This window comes from Poecilia reticulata, chromosome 11, assembly GCF_904066995.2.
Source record: "Poecilia reticulata chromosome 11, P_reticulata-male-v2, whole genome shotgun sequence".
Lineage (NCBI taxonomy): Eukaryota > Metazoa > Chordata > Actinopteri > Cyprinodontiformes > Poeciliidae > Poecilia > Poecilia reticulata.
In genome coordinates, this window is record NC_088840.1 from 397525 (window position 1) to 416832 (window position 19308).

Here is a 19308-nt window from a genome sequence, read left to right on the forward strand (position 1 = left end):
TCTCCATGGCCTCTCCAAACTCCTCCCACGCCCGAGTTTTTGCCTCAGCGACAACCCGAGCCGCATGTCGCTTTGTCTGCCGGTACCCATCAGCTGCTTCTGGAGTCCCACAGGCCAAAAAGGCCCAGTAGGACTCCTTCTTCAGCTTGACAACATCCCTCACCGAAGGTGTCCACCAATAGGTTCGAGGGTTGCTGCTGCGACAGGTGGCTTACTTATCGCAGCTCTGATAAGCCGCCTTGGCAATAGAGGCACAGAACATGGTCCACTCAGACTCAATGTCCCCCACCTCCCGTGGAACGTGTTCGAAGTTCTGCCGGAGATGAGAGTTGAAGCTCCGTCTCACAGGGGACTCCGCCAGACGTTCCCAGCAGACCCTCACTACACGTTTGGGCCTGCCAGGTCTGACCGGCTTCCTCCCCCACCACCGGAGCCAACTCGTCACCAGGTAGTGGTCAGTGGACAGCTCTGCACCGCTCTTCACCCGAGTGTCCAAGACATACCGCCGCAGATCCGATGAAACGAGGACAAAATCGATCATCGAACTGCGGCCTAGGGTGTCCTGGTGCTAAGTGCACATATGGACACTCTTATGCTTGAACATGGTGTTCGTGATGGACAATCCGTAACGAGCACAGAAGTCCAACAACAGAAAACCACTCGAGTTCAGATCGGGGGGACCGTTCCTCCTAACCACGCCCCTCAAGGGCCACCCGTAGGCGGAGGGAGACTACCATCTCATTCACCGGGTTAAACCCCAACGTACAGGCGCCAAGATGGGGGGCAACAAGTATGCCCACTTCTGCCCGGCGCATCTCACCTTGGGCAACTCCAGAGTGGAAGTACGTCCAGCCCCTCTCAAGGAGACTGGTTCCAGAACCAGAGCCATGCGTCGAACCTCTCAGCCTCGCACACTAGCTCCTGTTCCTTCCCACCAGATCCAAAGTTATTACTCATCATAAGGGGTCTTTGGGCTGTGCTTTGTCTGGTTCCTCACCTAGGACCTGTCTGCTTTGGGTGACCCTACCAGGGGCATGAAGCCCCAGACAGCATAGCTCCTAGGATCATTGGAACACTCAAACCCCTCCACCACGATAAGGTGCCAGCCCAAAGAGGGCATCTTAAAATATGTAGTATCACATACATACAGCACCATATATATATATATATATGTCAAATATTGTTGCTATAGTACATAATGCATAGTACAGCATTATGTACTATGCTGTACAGAAATAAATGCATGTATGTTGTTTTGCAGCACTTTAGCTCTGACCCATATAAGCTCAGATGATGAGGCTATCTACCAGTGCATCGCAGAGAATAGTGCTGGTACTAACCAGGCAAGTGCCCGTCTAGCTGTGGCCCAAGCTAAAGACCTGCCTGCTGCCCCCCAAGACCTCATGGCAAGTGCTTTGTCCATCAACACCCTGCAAATAACATGGAGTAATCCGCCCATCAGCATTGCTGATGGCATCATCGGATATGTCTTACACATCCGCAAACTGGGCGGTGAGTGCAAACGTGAAATTTGTGAAGCCTGAGTCTAAGTAGGAGCATGTTTACAAATCTACAACTTTATCATTTTTATTTAGAACCTGATCATATGGAACTGCAGGAGGCCATAAGTAAGGACACTTTTCAGCATGATGTAACCAACCTGGAACCTAGCACAACCTACTCTCTCTACCTGAAAGCCTACTCTTCCTTGGGGGCAAGCCAGCAGTCCAACAGTGTAATTAAAACAACACTTGGCAGTGGTAAGAACAAGGAGCTTTGATGAAGTTATATTGTAAGTCATACTGATTGTACACCTATAAAAAAATCTGCTCTATCTACTTAAAAAAATAACTAATCTACTTGCATAATTTATCTATGTTGATTAAGAAAGACTGTTCTTTGTTATAGTACTTACTTATTTCTTTACATGATATAAAATCCAAGTGAACACAATTTTGTTAATTAGATGAAGCAAAACTAAACTTTGATTAATTAAGTTTGCAAGTATACTATAAAATCTAATTAGCTCATTTCACTTAAAAAATATTTGCAAAATCATTGCTTCACAAAAAAATCATGTTTTTAACATACTACTTGATTGAAACAGTTCCTGGCTCCTGCCTGCTTTTTATGTTTGCTCAAATTTTGACAGAAAACATGAAAAGCAGTAATAGTTTGTTCTTTTTTTTCCCGAGGCTATGCCATGAAAATAAGCATACAACTCATGGTGAAGTTTCATTGTATGCAAATTCAAATTCATGAAACTACACAACAACCAATCTACTGCTCTGAAAGTAGACCGCATAGTAGAAGTTTTGCAGTCTAAGATGTTTAAGGCAAAAACATAAAGCAAATATTTGTGACAAATTAAAAAGTGGTTTAATCAGTTCCTGCTGATGGTTGCACAATGCATTGTGGGATACCTTGATGACCAATCCCTACTGTCACATATAAACCTATCTGCTAAAAAAAGTATTGCAAGATATGAAAACAAATTAAGTTATGCTGTGCAACCTAAAATAACTGGATAAGTTAACTTATCGAGTTAAGATAAACAATTTAAACAAAAAGCTAGCAAATTAAACAAGTTGTTTAAGTGTTAGCTTAAACAACTCGTGTTGCTAGTAACATGAAGTTAGCTGAAGTCAACTATCTCATTGCAAAAGAAAAGTACCATCTACCGTTCTTTGTTCGACATTTGTGTAACTTCAAATGTCGAACAAAGTTGGAAGTTGTTGCAACTCCATCTGAGATCTTCTTGCAGGTTTTGCACGTTGCACTCTGTTTTTGTTGCATAATTCATAATTGATGCACCCAAAAGAAATTACTTGTGGGAGCGTATCTGCTTTGAGCGTTTCCCAGACCCCACCTACAAAGTGTTTTGTTTAGTTTTTTAAAATATTGTTAATTTTATTGTTTGTCCTGCAGCTTACACACACTCCTGGAGTGTAGAAAAACAGAGGAACGGTCAACATCGGTTAATAATTAATTAGTGAAATGAATTAATGGGGCCCACTTCATAAGTAATGTGATTTAAGGTAAAATATCAAGTCTTTTAAACGGGTTCAAGTCCTATTCAAGTCCCAAGTTATTGGTGTCAAAGTTAAGTTCAAGTCTCTCTGAACATTTTTCAAGTCAAGTCTAAAGTCTTAATATTAATGACTCGAGTTTGACTCCAAGTCATGTGACTTGAGTCCCTACCTATGGTCAATTAGGGCATTTGGTTTTTCAACACAGAAATCAGTTGTACTAACGTTCAAAACTTTCTCTTCAGTTTGCAGGTTTAGTTGACCAGAAATGGAGTAACATCTGGAGATTTCCTGAACGTTAAGCATTAATTTTTAAGTAGATATAGCAGAATATTTTTATCAGTGAATGATGGAAAAATGAGGGTGGAAAAAAATTACTGAGAGAAACTTGAGAAAAGTTTATAAAATGAATAGCTTTAATGTTGCTTTAATGTTGAGAGATTTCCCTTGATGCCATAATTAGACTATGAAGAAATTATTGTTTGTCTGGTGCTCATCTTGTTTCATCTTAACATATTTGGAAACCTGGCAGGGACCATGCATTTCCATGATATAGGAAAGCAGCCTATTGGCAGCCATACAGATAAAAGAAACTGAAGCAGTTTCTTTTAGAAGTCTGTCCTATAAGAAAGTATTTGTCAAAAATTTTGAATATCCATCAAAATTATATTTTGATCAGTTATATGCTTTAGTACTTTATATGATCTCTAAGATATTCAAAATTGTACAAATAAGCACAAAGGTCTAATCCACACCTCGCTGTAAAATCTAATTTGTTCACCTTTCTTTCAAAAATTATTGAAAACCACTGCCTCAAAAAATTAAGCAATGTAAGTTCAAAATTAGTGTGTAAAAAAACTATTTTAAGTAAGAACTAAATCAAGTAGTACAATGAACAGTTCATGTAACTCATTTGTCATGCTTCATGTTAACTTAATTTTTTTAATTTGTGTGGACTGCTCAATACAAAATTAACCCTGCTTAGAATTGCTAAATAACTACTCCTTACCACTTACTCACTTTTCAAGTTCACTTAAACTAAACAAACCCATTTTCTTGAATGAGTTCTTACCCTTCACACTTCTTTTTTTTTATCAAGGTTTATTGGCTCTAGTGGCCTTTATTTGAGAGTAGTCAGACATGAAAGTGAGTAATAAGAGAAGAGGAAGACATGTAGCAAAGGTCACCAGGCCTAGATTCAAACCTGTGACAGCTTCATCAAGGACTAAACCTGTGTGTCTACGTGTGTTTACCTCTTCTTTGGAATTTTAGTAAATTCTAACTTATTAAAAATATTAACTTTCGATAAATTTAATAAAAACTGTCAACATACTATTTACATCTGAACACCATTTTGCATTTACAGAGTTGGCATAGATCAGCAAAGACAAATCTGTAGGTTTTTTTCTCAAATGACTGAAGAAGACATCGAGAACAGTCCAACTTTGTATAGAACTATGGAAACTAACTTTTCTTTTGAAATAATACATATGAACCCTGTGCTATATCCATTCCATTCCACCTTTTTTAAAAAAGCAATTTAAAAATAAGACAGTTGACCAAAGTGTGCTATAACCTGAAATTCAATTATGAACAACAAAATACAAATAGAATGTAAGTAAAAGCCAATCCTTCAAGCTAAGTGAAAAGCCTGTGAGAAAAAAATAAGCTTAAGAGAAGACTTAAAAAAGACGCAGACACTCAGACTATGTTCACACTGCGGCCTGAAGTGACCCAATTCCAATTTTTTTTACGTAATGCAGTGTTTCTCAATTACTTTCTGTCATGCCCCCCCCACCCCCTACCCCCGAGGGATTATCATTTTTTTCACACACCCCCGGTGACCTTCCCTCCCCAGAATTGAAATACTATTGCAAATCTGTTCATATTTAATAATTTTTCGTACAAACCACTGGCTCCGGCATTGTACAACCTTATTAACAAAACCTCTGTTTTATTGTTCTAACTCTCAAAATAATTTCCAAATTTAGTTCAAGTGAATCAGTAACATTTAATCAAGACTACTCAGTTTGAAAGAGAAAAAGTGGAAATTCACTGGGATGTGCATGTCTAGACATCCAGTAAAACTTAATACAGTAAAACCTTTTACTTGTCAGCTTCTTCGATTTCATTTTCCACAAGGTATATAGTTCTTAACATTTATTGTCGAAAAATTTGCAGCAATATTCCTTATATTTCAGCTTGCAGTGACAATAAAAAGATAGGTTTCGTCTATTTCCTGGCATTTTTCTGCGAGCTGCAGTCACTTGCTTATGATTGAGTATAAGTGCCACTCTGGGTTTTTTATTAGTTTTAAATTCAAGTAAAGTTGGACGAGAATAAAGACTAATTTTATGATAGTTATTCACCATAGTTCGCTACATTGCGGAGTACTGAGGGTCTTGTAAGGTTATAGTTGGTATTGGTTTAACAAATTAGTAAATACTAAATGTTTTAGCACATCAGAAGCAAATTTTCAGCCCCAGGCAGGCGTCACCAACATGGTGCCGGTGGGCATCCAGTCGCCCGAGGGGACCTGGTCAAAATAATCGATCTCCTCCCTGTTCTGCATAATTACTCCACTCAGTCAGAAACAGCCAGTCAGAACTAGCAGTAATCAGCTAGCCACCATGCTATCAGGAAGTTTTCATTCAGTAACTCAGGATTGTTTATTGTAATGGATCCTGTATTTGCCTTTGAATGTTAAGTTTTATACTTGAATTTTTTGGCTATGTTGAGAGGTTTTATTTTTGGCTCTTTGCATTATTTAGCCTCTTCAGAGCCTTCAGATGTTATCAGTCTGTTAAAGATAGTATTATCAATAGCAGTACAATTTGCACAAAGCCTGTTTTGTTTTTTTCTTGGAAAAAGTTTTTAAAAACAAGTTTTTGTCTGAATTAAGGTGAATTCATGGTTCCTTTTCCCACATAATGTAACCGGTAGTGTTTATGATTAAAAAAAATAATAATAATAATTATGTGATCAGTATCGGTGATCGGAATCTGTATCGGCAGAAAAAAACCTGATCGGCACATCTCTAATATACATACATACATACATACATACATGCACACATGCATGCATGCATACATGTATCCAATATATATTATTCAGTATTAATCATTATTTATTTGTCATTATTAATCATTATTTATTTGTGCTTGTATAGTTATATAAATATGTATTGATCTTACTAAATAAATTATTAAATAAATAATAATTTGTAATATGATGAGCTCCCTCCGCCTACGGGTGGGGGGACGGGTTCTGACTGTTGTCTGTGGTTACGGGCCGAACAACAGTTCAGATTACCCACCCTTCTTGGAGTCCTTAGAGGGGGTACTGGAAAGTGCCCCTCCTGGGGACTCCCTTGTTCTACTGGGGGAATTCTTCTACTGGCTGGAGCAGGCAGTCTGTTGATTAGTTTGAACACTGCTTAGAATTAGTTTGAATTAGTTTGAACCTAGTGCCTGGAGGCTTGTTGATCAGTTAACATGAATTAAGACAATTATAAAGTCCTACTTCTCCCCCAATCCGACACTTTTCCACGCCCCCCTGAGGGGGTGTGCCCCACTATTTGAGAAGTACTGACATAATGGGACCTGTATCTGATTTTTTCATGACAGTTTGAACAACACAGGTCAGACTCTTTTCGAATGCGATCCAGGCCATCCGATACGTATCCAATTCAAATGTGACCTAACGTCCAGGTCGCATTCATCCTACCTGAATGTCATTCATACTCTACAAATGTCACTATTCTGTGTCCTGATACGCGCAAGTGGGAAGAAAAACATTAACCTGACGGACTATAATGAGGATTAAGTTGTTAATATACTGGCCGGACAACAACTTTAAATGCGTAAGCTATGCTCCACCGTTAGTATCCATGTTTACCTCAAACACTGAGCATTTCTTCTTTTTATGGCGGTTGGCAAAACTTGAGAACGCTGACCTCATTGACCTCATTGCGCCCTCTATTGTGCATGCAAGTTGCATATTTAGAAATGTGAATGGCCACTACAAAAAAAATCTAATTTGACAAACAAATTGGGTCACTTGAGGCTGCAGTGTGGACGCAGCTTCAGTCTGTCTGATATGTCAAGGTAAACCATTCCACAATTTTGAAGCAGCAAGTGAGATTTTCAACTTATTAGTCTTCTTTTTCATACTTTTATCTATTGTCATATAAAACCTGTTAGAGAAAGGATCTGCTTGATAAAAAATGAATAAATAAAAAATAAAAGATAAATATTATAAATAATATTTAGTTTCTAAATATGTCTTTTAAGGTTTGTGTTCATTTTAAAATCTGAATATATTTGCATGTTTTTTCCACTGTTGCAATAAACATGTTATCAAGTACAATTTGTGATTTTGGTTCTTCTCAAACTTTCAAATGCTGTTCTGTTTACCTCCATTTCACCTTGATCCAGTCCCAACCCCACCCATCTGCTTTACCAAGGTACTTAACTCCACCTCTGTGCAAGTCCGCTGGGAGCCACCTGCTAAGCCGGGGAAAGTTGAGGGCTTCAAATTGACATTTCGCAGAATCCCCCTCACTGACTACCAAGAGCCAATTGAACTGCCTTTTCATGCCAGTGCTCACACCATATCAAACCTTGGTAAGACTTTGTGACGATATGTACTCATACTTGTGTGTGTGTGTGTGTGTGTGTGTGCGTGTGTGGGTGTGTGCGTGTGTGTGTGCGTGTGTGGGTGTGTGTGTGTTTAAGGATAGGATCTTGTGGTAAGCATATGTTGCTGCAAAGAGTATTTTAAGAAGCAACAGTCAAATTTAAAACTATGTCAACCCTTTTGAGAGCTTGCATGAGGAATGCAGTGTGGACTTTTCATTCCAGGACCAACAGTACTACCGCTTTGTGTGTATAGGACGACTTGCAATCAGAGTTGTACAACATGTAACTTTTGAAACAGTAGAGATAGCTACAATATTAAGAAGTATTTTGTGGAAGCAGACTTTTCAAATATTCATGTCAGATAAAAAAACACCTTGATCTTCTTAAGGATCTGTCAGCGGATTTATACATGTCACCTTTTTTACTTGAATCAGTTTTCATGAAATTGCTATCAACACTCACTTTTTAGTAAGTACTTAAAAGTACTTCTATGGAGCTAAAACAGTCTCATAATTCACACAAGCACATACCAAGATTCACAAATGCACAGGACAAAATCCACACTTGTATTTTCGATGCAAACACAAATATATCTTGATTTACAAGCTGTTTCTGGCCAGTGAGTTATGCTGCATTTGTGTGTGAATTTTGAGACTCCCCTCACGTCTCAATCCACAAATGTCTTTTTTTAATAAATGGTCTATCTGATTGAATGATCAGCAACTAGTCAGATAGCTTCCTTGTTTCACCTAATCATATGAACGGACTCCCACTTCAGACAATCACATTAACCCATCCCAACAGTGCCCACAGGACGAAAAGTGGGATTTTTGACCCTGTATTCTGACGCGAACGCAGCTAGTTAGCGACAGATATCGACAGTCTACATTTTCACTCACGGGAGTCGAAATCTGTCGATTGCGGAATCCCAGGAGGGGGGAGTGGAGGTGTTAACGACTCTACTTAGCATACGCTAGCATATGCAAAGGCGCTTCAGCAGACCCACGTGGATTCTCAGTCATTGGATGAAAAACAATGACATCACAGTTCATCATTGACATGTGATTGGTTGGTTGATGTGTGCCCATTGGATTGTCTTTATAAATAAACCCCAGCCCAATCATTAAAAATTTTAATGCTGTATTTTAAAAAATCTATATAAAAAATAAATGCTGTATTAAAATATATTCATTTGATATTGCTTATATGCAACATGTTCATAAAAAAGACAAGTTTTTTTTTCTTTATTTCATTTTATGTTTTTTACTGTTTGCACACAAAATAAGACATAAATGCTTGTCCATTTCTGGACCATCTGGCAGTGTTTTTTTGTCCAAACATGATCAAACATTATGCTGCGTTCAGGACAGGCCCAACGTCTCTCCTGTAGCGTAGACCTGACGTTTCTTCCTGTAGTGTAGTCCTGATGTCACTGAGCTCCTGGTTGGAGGAACTTGGGGTCTCAACCTCACCACAGTTCATCCTGACACCCCCTCATAGCTGCTGCCATCCTCCCAGAATGCCACCTCCTCTGCTGCCAGTACTCTCTGTCTTCCTCCATCAGCTGATAACACAGAACAGACAATCATTATGAGCTACAGGCATATTTTAGTCATTATGAAACTACAATTAAATTGTTTGGCAACTTCCAGCTTAGTATGCACACATAAGACGTTAAAACAAAACACATTATATTAATACATTCTTACAGAAAATAAAAAACTTTAATGAAAAAGAGAAAACACTTGGAAACAATTGGAAGAAAAAAATCATTAAAAGCAGTTGGTAATAAATAGTAAAACATAGTTCAACAAACTGTGAGGCAGATAATTTGCTTTGATGGTTTTTAATAAATCACAGTACTTTAATCATTCAAGGAATTGTGACATCTCTAGATCTTACCTCTTCTTTCTTGAGCTACATCTGGATGACTGGCAGTAGAGCCTTGATGCAGCTGGAAAACATTTTTGTGCATCGTCAATACATAGCATAATTACATTATGTACATAAACAATGTTGAAGCATAAAATATCATCAACATTCTAAAATAGTAGATACTCACACACAGTTGCATCTCTGTCCTCATCACGGACATCTATTGAAAAGGTAACTCCGTGAAATAGGACTTTTTCCACCATTTCACACAACGCACGGGTATTTTCGTTCATGTTGGGTGTAGCAGTTAGCTCTCGTTACCACCAGTGCAAATCTTCCTCTGGAGTTTAATGGCGGTTGCTTGACCGACTATGAAAGCTCATTAACTGGACTGGAGTGTTAAATGAAAGTTGACAGAAAAAAAATACATTCTAAAAAGTTATTTTTTCAAAAGTTACGTGACAGTATAGTTTATTTTTATTATAATTAATTGCTAAAATGTTTTTAAATGTGTAGATGTTTATTTACTCAATTCTACTTTGAGCTGTCTCCTTTTTAGTTTATACAGAATATGATTCATCATCCGTGAGTTATATTTAGTGCTTAACTAACAAAACTTTAAAAAAATGTTTATACTCTATCAGAAGGTATCACATACTTTCAACCATTTTGTTCTTCTATTTAAACTTGAGAGTTAAGCAACTGAATACTGAAAAATCTGTAGTGTCTTAAGTCCAGTATTGTGATGTGGAATGACCAGGAGAAAGTACTCAAAAAATGTACTTAAGTAAAAGTACAAATACACAGACACAAATGTACTCAAGTAAAAGTAAAACTACCACATTAGCATTTGTACTTAAGTAAAAGTAAAAAAGTACTGGCTTTTAAAAATACTTAAGTATTAATAGTAAAAGTGCTTGCTGAATGGATTACCTAATCGCTAATATCATTAAGTGTCCCGATCATATTTAATTTTAATACATTAGAAAACAACCTGCTGAATACTATTAATCAATCATTAATCATTTTGTCTAGATTAATGTCAAGTTGTCAAAACAAAGACATTTTCAATAATGTCAACTTTGTATTAAAAGTGTCATGATTTACTGAATGACGCTTTATGACGACAGTCATAAATATTTATGAAGACTTATTCATGTCCATGACAGATGTTTATGACGGTGTCATGTCAGTCTTATTCACCTGCCTTCAAATAAAGTGTTACCGGCTGGGTTTATGTAGCATTTGATTTTAACAAAATATTTATACCTGTATTTCATAAAAATAATGGTAGACTTTCGGCATTTATTTTGAAGTATGTTGATCCTGTTTACAACTTTGATTTTCATGTTCAAAAGCAATTTTTTATGTTCCATCTTATAGTAATAACTTAACAAAACTGTTTATTTGACTTCAAAGACTAGAGTCAAAATTGCTTTACATTTAATTTATACGTTGAAAATTTGTATAGTAAAATACAATAAATTAGTTGTGATGTACAGAAGATAAACAATAGCAAGCTCAAGAATATGTTTAGCTCTTAATATATAATAGTAAAGGTTAGTTATAAAGACTAGATGACGTCAATTTATGGTCTTAAATTGCAAAATAAAGTCTGCAAATTGATTGCAGAATGGTTTCATTTTTACATCACTTTGCATGAGCTACTTTCAAACTAAGTGTTTTGTGTTCTACAACTACATTTCCTGTGGACTTAGAATTTAATTTTGTTTCAAAATTATGTTAAGAATATATTAAATACATTAACTTTAATATATTTTACACTATAATTAACATATGGTATAGAATACAGACTTCAATGGTTTGGAGGACAAAAGTATTTGGAAATGTCCAAGGTTTTTTTAAAAAAAAGTTTGTGAATGCATCACAAAAGACAGAGTAAAAAGAGAATTTCAGTTTTGGGTTAACTAAATATTGGTAAATTTGACATAAAAACTGTTAAATTATGGAAATTTTTTTGATGGAAATTCTGAAAAAAATAAATAAAAATAAAAAATACAGAAAATGTCCTGGTAATTCTCTGCCATGATATTTTCAGTGTTTTTTATAGAATTTCCATCAGAAGTTTCCCGTAATTTAACAGTATTTCATTTCAAAGTTTTCCATAAAAAAACAGGGAAATGTCCTGGTAATTTCTGTCAGTACACTTTCTCGTTTTTTATGGAATTTCAGCAGAATTTTTCCGTAATTTAAGTTTTTTTCCCCATAATTTAACATAAACTGTTAAATTATGGCCCACCACCACTTCAGGTGACATTTCCCATATTCTCAAAATCAAAGCTTGACATGTATGGGGCAACGTGAGAGCTCATCTACTGACTGACTACATAAACTAAAAGCTGGATCATAGATATTTTTAATAAGCGTATTTGTGAGCCTGCCTCTTTTTATTAAATTGAAATAAATTTTAGATTTTTGTATGACTTTTTCTCAGATTAACTTAGAAAACAAGTTATTATTACAGGTTAGTTTTCTAAACAACAAAAAAGTATCTGTTAGGGAAGCTCAAAAATGAAAAATTGGACTGATATTGATATCCAATAGTAACACTGCTGTTATGCCAGATTTACCAATTCGTTATTTTGTCAGTTTTTTTTATATGATTACTCGATTAATAGTAAGAATAATCGATAGATTACGCGATTACTAAAATTTTTGCTTACAATAGCCCTAATTATATAAATAAAATAGGATTTATAGGTGGATCGGGGGGATTAATTCTCTCCTTCACCCCCCTCCTTCTACACCCAGACCTCCTCCCCCTTCTTGCAATTCGCTGTCCGGCCGCCCCCCCCCCCACCCAGCATTCAACGGTACGCTAGACCGGCCCCACCCTCTTTGACCCCTCACATATACCTCTACATTGAGGGGGGACTAGTGTACCTCTCCTGGTACACTAGCCCCCCGAATGTCTCTCCTTCGCCCCCTCTTTCTACATACAGCCAGACCTCCTCCCCCTTCTTGCAATTCGCAGTCCGTCTGCCCCCCCCAGCACTTAATGGTTCGCTAGACTGGCCCCACCCTTTTCGACCCCTCACATCTACCTCTACATTGAGGGGGGGCTAGTGTACCTTCATGGTACACTACCCCCCCCCAATGTCTCTCCTTCGCCCCCTCCTTCTACACCCAGACCTCCTCCCCCTTCTTGCAATTCGCTGTCCGGCCGCCCCCCCCCCCCACCCAGCACCCAACGGTACGCTAGACCGGCCCCACCCTCTTTGACCCCTCACATATACCTCTACATTGAGGGGGGGCTAGTGTACCTCTCCTGGTACACTAGCCCCCCGAATGTCTCTCCTTCGCCCCCCTCTTTCTACATACAGCCAGACCTCCTCCCCCTTCTTGCAATTCGCAGTCCGTCTGCCCCCCCCAGCACTTAATGGTTCGCTAGACTGGCCCCACCCTTTTCGACCCCTCACATCTACCTCTACATTGAGGGGGGGCTAGTGTACCTTCATGGTACACTAACCCATCCCCCCCCCAATGTCTCTCCTTCGCCCCCTCCTTCTACAGCCAAACCTCCTCCCCTTCTTGCAATTTGCCGTTCATCCGCCCGCCAGCACTCAACGGTACGCTAGACCGGCCCCACCCTCTTTGACCCCTCACATCTATCTCTACATTGAGGGGGGGCTAGTGTACCTTCATGGTACACTAACCCCCCCAATGTCTCTCCTTTGCCCCCTCCTTCTACAGCCAAACCTCCTCCCCCTTCTTGCAATTTGCTGTCCGTCCGCCTCCCCAGCACTCAACGGTACGCTAGACCGGCCCCACCCTCTTTGACCCCTCACATCTATCTCTACATTGACGGTGGGCTAGTGTTCCTCTCATGGTACACTAGCCCCTCCTCAATGTCTCTCCTTCGTTCAATCCTTTGCTTCCCCCGCCCCCCACCTCTCTAACGATACGTCAGCCCCCCACCTTCTCTCCTTCTTCGAACCCCTTCTAGCCTCCCAGTGGGCCATCGTTCCCTCGGCCTCCAATTCTGATTCTTCGGGTCAATCTACCCGTCTTGCTCTCACTGTAACAACGGATGACTAAAGGTTTCCGGTATTCTCAGATTGAAAACTTGCAAGCAATCTTTAAGGCCATAATCATCCGCTCTGGTAAGTTGCGAAGTTCTGCTGAGGAACAGTTTTGACACTTCTGACAAGGTGTCACTACGTTGGTGAGATTAGGCATGAGGACTCAGAGGTCTGTCGTGAGTCGGAGACAGGTCCTGACTCAGAGACAGGTCATAACTCTGAGGCAGGTCCCGTCTCAGAGGTCGGTCCCGTCTCGGGGACGGGTCCCGACTCAGAGGCAGGTCCCGTCTCAGAGGCAGGTCCTGTCTCAGAGGCCGGTCCCATCTCAGAGGCCGGTCCCATCTCAGAGGTCGGTCCCGACGCTGAGGCGGGTCCAGACGCTGAGGCCGGTCCCGTCTCAGAGGTGGGTCCCGTCTCGGGGACGGGTCCCGACTCAGAGGCAGGTCCCGTCTCAGAGGCAGGTCCCGTCTCAGAGGCCGGTCCCGTCTCAGAGGTCGGTCCCATCTCAGAGGTCGGTCCCATCTCAGAGGTCGGTCCTGACTCTGAGGCGGGTCCTGACTCTGAGGCAGATCCTGACTCGGAGACGGGTCCTGACTCGGGGACGGGTCCTGACTCAGGGACGGGTCCCATCTCGGAGACGGGTCCCATCTCAGAGGCAGGTCCCATCTCAGAGGCAGGTCCCATCTCAGAGGCAGGTCCCGTCTCAGAGGTCAGTCCCGTCTCAGAGTTCTGTCCTGACTCGGTGACAGGCCCTGACTCTGAGGCAGGTCCTGACACTGAGGCTGGTCCTGACGCTGAGGCGGGTCCTGACGCTGAGGCAGATCCTGACTCGGAGACGGTTCCTGACTCGGGGACGGGTCCTGACTCTGAGGCGGGTCCTGACGCTGAGGCGGGTCCTAACGCTGAGGCGGGTCCAGACTCTGAGGCGGATCCAGACTCGGAGACGGGTCCTGACTCGGGGACGGGTCCTGACTCGGAGACGGGTCCTAACTCTGAGGCGGGCCCTGACTCTGAGTTCGGCCCTGACTCCTCCAAGTCAGTACCAACCTCTGAGTTGACCAAATTTAGAGGCCCAGCTAAGTGTGGACTAAACACATTTGATCCACTCTTGGTGGGCTCTTGTTTCTCTTCTTCGTCTGGATTGTCTCCACAACCCGCAGCCTTTTTGATGAGACCCCATGCCTTTTGAAGAAAGGTGTCTTTGAGATTGATTTTTCGTGGTCGTGCAAGGGTTCTTTTAAAGCATTCCACAACCTTGTAAATCACTAGTGGGTTGTTGCTTTTGATCATTTTGAAGAGCAGTTCTCTAACTGCGTCTTCATTGCCCCAGAGAAGTTGCAGGATGTCTCGGCAGGCTTTTTTTTCCATTTTGTCATAAAAGACAAAATCTATATCCTTGACTTCTTTCCATATTTTTGGAGCAAGCTTTCTCTGGACCGGTTCGGTGTCCTTCCTTTTGTAATGCCCATAGCTAGATCTGTAACTGGACTTGTAAATCAATCTCCAAAGAATATTTTGAACCATAACTCTCCTTTCTTCTTCTGTTCCATGTCTGAATCCCATCCTGTTTGCGTCCCTCAAAAATTGTTCAGGGTCCATGGTTTCCTGAGTATAATCTTCACTCAGGCAGTTTTCATCTGCGTACAAGTCTTCAGTTGGAAAAAAAGTCTTTCGAATCTTTCTTTTGGTAGACGCTAACATTTTCTTTGGAGGAACAGGATTCTCCAGGTGCTTTTTGAATTTTTCCACGATGACTTGGTGTCCTTCTGGGTGTTCCAGTAGTGCGATTAAATGCAGTCCACTGGCAAAGTGGAATGCATCTCTCGCAAGACTCTGGAAAATCCTTTCACCAAGTTCTTCTGAAACCTCAGAGAGTACATTCACATTTATATCTCCAGTTTTTCTCAAAAGTAAGATCAAAATTTTGCTATGTTGTTCCTCAAAGACTTGTCGGACAAGATGCAGAGTTGGTCCATCTGCAGCCTTTTCAATCACTTCCCACAAAAGTTCACTGAGAAAGTTTCTCTTTTTGTAATCTGGGCTTCTTTGACCAGGATGAACTTTGCTGGACAATGTCTTTTTCACTTTCGTCCAAAAAGAAACCTTAGGTTTCACATCCATTTCTCTCTGTGGGCTTTCGTCGTTCATCTTTATTGTGCTGAGCTAAAACGTCCAAATGAATCTCGAGTTGACTGACTTGTTAACTGATTTGTGGTAACTGATCAGAGAATTAACTGATCAGTTGGTGATGTCATGGACTCTATGACATCATAAAGTCATCCTCAGAAGGGCCTCATGACACATACATCATTTGACGTCATGCTAATGACATCATTGTCAGCAGCATGGCAACTGTTGCTAAGGGTAAAAATAGCACGCAGTGAGCATGCGCTCTGAAAAAAAAAATCTGTGGCCACTAAATGCATTATTCCCGCAAGTCTGAACTGGCAGTAATTTGCGCAGCTTAACAGGAGGGGCCAGGGAACCATTGGCCCCTCCACTTACCGCCCACCCATTTTTATTTGTTATTTGGGTTCCATCTCCTAACAGGCATAGAGCAAATGTCAGGGGAACCACAACATAACCTGGGCCGGTCTATGAGTCAAACAAACCTCTTGTGATGCCCACTGGTGTGTGAAAAAAAAGTAAAAAAAGGAGCATTTAAATGTTTATGGGGTTATAATAATAATAATAATAATAATAATAATAATAATAATAATATTTTACTTGTTAACAGGGGTTAAAGATGATGGGTGCAGTAACGGTGTTTCACCGGTATGTGGTGCATGGAAACTCTGAGCTGCCAGTTGCTCTGCAGTTTCTCATAAGCTGAGAGAAATTGGAGTAACAGACTGCGTCTCCCGTGTGCTAATTTACTTGAGGTGAGAATAACCCTCAAGTTTATTTTAACCAGTGGTGGAGAAAGTACTCAAAAAATGTACTTACGTAAAAGTACAAATACACAGACAAAAATGTACTCAAGTAAAAGTAAAACTACCACATTAGCATTTGTACTTAAGTAAAAGTAAAAAAAGTACTGGCTTTTAAAAATACTTAAGTATTAAAAGTAAAAGTACTTGCTGAATGGATTACCTAATCACTAATATCATTAAGTGTCCCGATCGTATTTAATTTTAATACATTAGAAATGTGCCATTTTGATGAACAATGCCACAGATAAAGCATGTTTTTATTATGTTTACAGTATGTGATTACTTACTATGTGATTCTATGCATCATACTTTCAGGGATGGAAACGTCCCTGAAAGTATGATGCATAACATCATAACATGAACTTCACTTTTTTTTTTGCTACTAGTGGCTTTTATTTTTAAAGAAATCCAACAGAAAGTGGATGGAAAGAAGGTGGGTGGGAGAGGACAGGCAACCAAGGAGCCAGTAGCAGAGTTGTAGTCAAGGTCACCGACCCAAGACCAAGTCAAGACCAGCACCCCGCGCTACGTGACACAAAAAAATTAACTTTTACTTATCAAAATTGCTTCTCAAATTGATCTGAAAGATCAACATTCCCATAAAAAACTAGTTATTAAATACTTAAGAGCTTAAGAGAAAGTATCCATTATTAAATCTACTTAAGTAAAGTACAGATACACGAAAATTGTACTTAAGTACAGTAACGAAGTACTTGTACTTCGTTACTTCCCACCACTGGGAATGACCACTACCACTCCAATATAGCATGACTCTGGGTCTTTAAAGCAATCAGTGAACATTAACATTAGTTTGAATATTATTGACAAAAATACTTTATGTACAATCTACCACTCTGGAACATGGTTTTTATTATTATATTTGATTAAGTTGTGCAATTCCTCCCATCACAAGATAAATCTTCAGATAGGAGGAATGTCAAAGTAAGACCATGTTTAACAAAAGTCTATTGTATGTAATCATGCATATTCTTCTTTTATATCATCAATTCAACCAAAACTAAGTTTTTCAGTGCTCCTAACACACATGTAATATATATTTTAATGGATAAGATAGATTATTGTTTTAATATTATTTCTCCAGTCATACAGAAGTATGACAGAAGGAGAATGAAGAATCATAGCATACTTCTATAACTGAACAAAACCTACAGGCGTCTCAAAATGTATTAAACTGTTTGGTATTTACAGTTAATCTATCTGTATGATTTGTCATTTAAATGACCACTTAAAATTATTTTGGCTGATATTATTATTCATTAAATAACCAAATAATCAAACTAATATTCTCGACTAAGAGCACAAGAAGAAACTGAATCAGTAATAAATGCTCTGTACCATTAAAACCTCAGAAGATGATTGAGGGATGAAGAGTCGCTGGTGTCAGCTTCTTTAGGTTCTGAGGTATAGGTTATGTTATGATACACCAGCAAACCGCGCAACGACGGACACAATCTTTTAAAATCGCCTTTATTCATCCTAACATTATTCATCCTGGGATTTGCGTCTTCCCTCTCTGTATCTTTATGAGAGGTTTTGCTTCTAAACACAGAGGAGTATTGGATAGAGGTTTTAAAAAGACGTGGGTTGACAGCAGCTCACCGCGGTTGTGTAGTATCCGTCTCTAGGCAACCATGACAACAGCATCAGTCTGTAGCGTTCTGGGGTTCTTAAGCACTCGCCACGACTATTTAGCTGACCTTAATATTTCCTGTGTTTTATTTAGGTCATTATTGTTACAATTAGTGTTGATGTGTATGATAGGAACCCTCCTCTCCAGGACCCCTGAATAGACCTTACCAGGGAGGCTTAAGAGTGTGACCCCCCTGTAATTGGAGCACACCCTCCGGTCCCCCTTTTTAAACAGGGGGACCACCACCCCAGTCTGCCAATTCAGGGGAACTGGCCCCGATGTCCATGCGGTATTGCAGAGTCGCATGACCCAACACAACCCTACAACATCCAGAGTCTTAAGGAACTCCGGCGGATCTCATCCACCCCCAAGGACCTGCCACCGAGGAGCTTTTTGACCATCTCGGCGACCTCTTCCCCAGAGATTGGAGAGCCCAACCCAGAGTCCCCAGGCTCAGCTTCCTGAACAGAAGGCATGTTGGTGGAATTGAGGAGGTCTTCGAAGTATTCCGCCCACCGGCTCACAACGTCCTGAGTTGAGGTCAGCAGCACACCATCCCCAGTACAAACAGTGTTGGTGCTGCATTGCTTCCCCCTCCTGAGACGCTGGATGGTGGACCAGAATCGCCTCGAAGCCGTACGGAAGGCCTCTCCAAACTCCTCCCATGCCCAAGTTTTTGCTTCAGCAACAACCCGAGCCGCATGCCGCTTCGCCCGCCAGTACCCATCAACTGCTTCTGAAGTCCCACAGGCCAAAAAGGCCAGATAGGACTCCTTCTTCAGCTTGACAGCATTCCTCACCAAAGGTGTCCACCAACGGGTTCGAGGGTTGCCGCCGCGACAGGCACCAACAACCTTGCGGCCACAGCTCCGAAAGCCGCCTCTTCAATGGAGGCACCAGACGTTCCCAGCAGACCCTCACTACACGTTTGGGCCTGCCAGGTCTGACCGGCTTCCTCCCCCACCACCGGAGCCAACTCACCACCAGGTGGTGGTCAGTGGACAGCTCCGCACCTCTCTTCACCCGAGTGTCCAAGACATACGGCCGCAAATCCGATGAAACGATGACAAAATCGATCACCTAACTGCGGCCTAGGGCATCCTGGTGACAGGTGCACATATGGACACCCTAATGCTT

General features: G+C 40.7%; 1 protein-coding gene and 1 long non-coding RNA gene across 3 annotated transcripts in view; one reads left to right on the forward strand and one right to left on the reverse strand.

The window, feature by feature from the left end:
• The window catches only part of LOC103472149 (immunoglobulin superfamily DCC subclass member 3), an 87454-nt gene that overhangs the window by 31659 nt on the left and 36487 nt on the right, over positions 1 to 19308 (forward strand). For both annotated transcript variants that reach the window (XM_081612409.1, XM_017307433.2), the window contains exons 8-10: positions 1262 to 1512; positions 1596 to 1760; positions 7466 to 7654. In XM_081612409.1, the coding sequence (XP_081468535.1) occupies positions 1262 to 1512; positions 1596 to 1760; positions 7466 to 7654 (605 nt within the window). The remainder of the gene's footprint in view (positions 1 to 1261; positions 1513 to 1595; positions 1761 to 7465; positions 7655 to 19308) is intronic.
• On the reverse strand, positions 8899 to 12298 carry LOC145553650 (uncharacterized). Its single transcript, XR_014089707.1, has 3 exons — positions 9732 to 12298; positions 9572 to 9623; positions 8899 to 9233 (listed from the first exon to the last, which is right to left on the reverse strand). It is a non-coding gene; the product is annotated as an uncharacterized LOC145553650 (long non-coding RNA).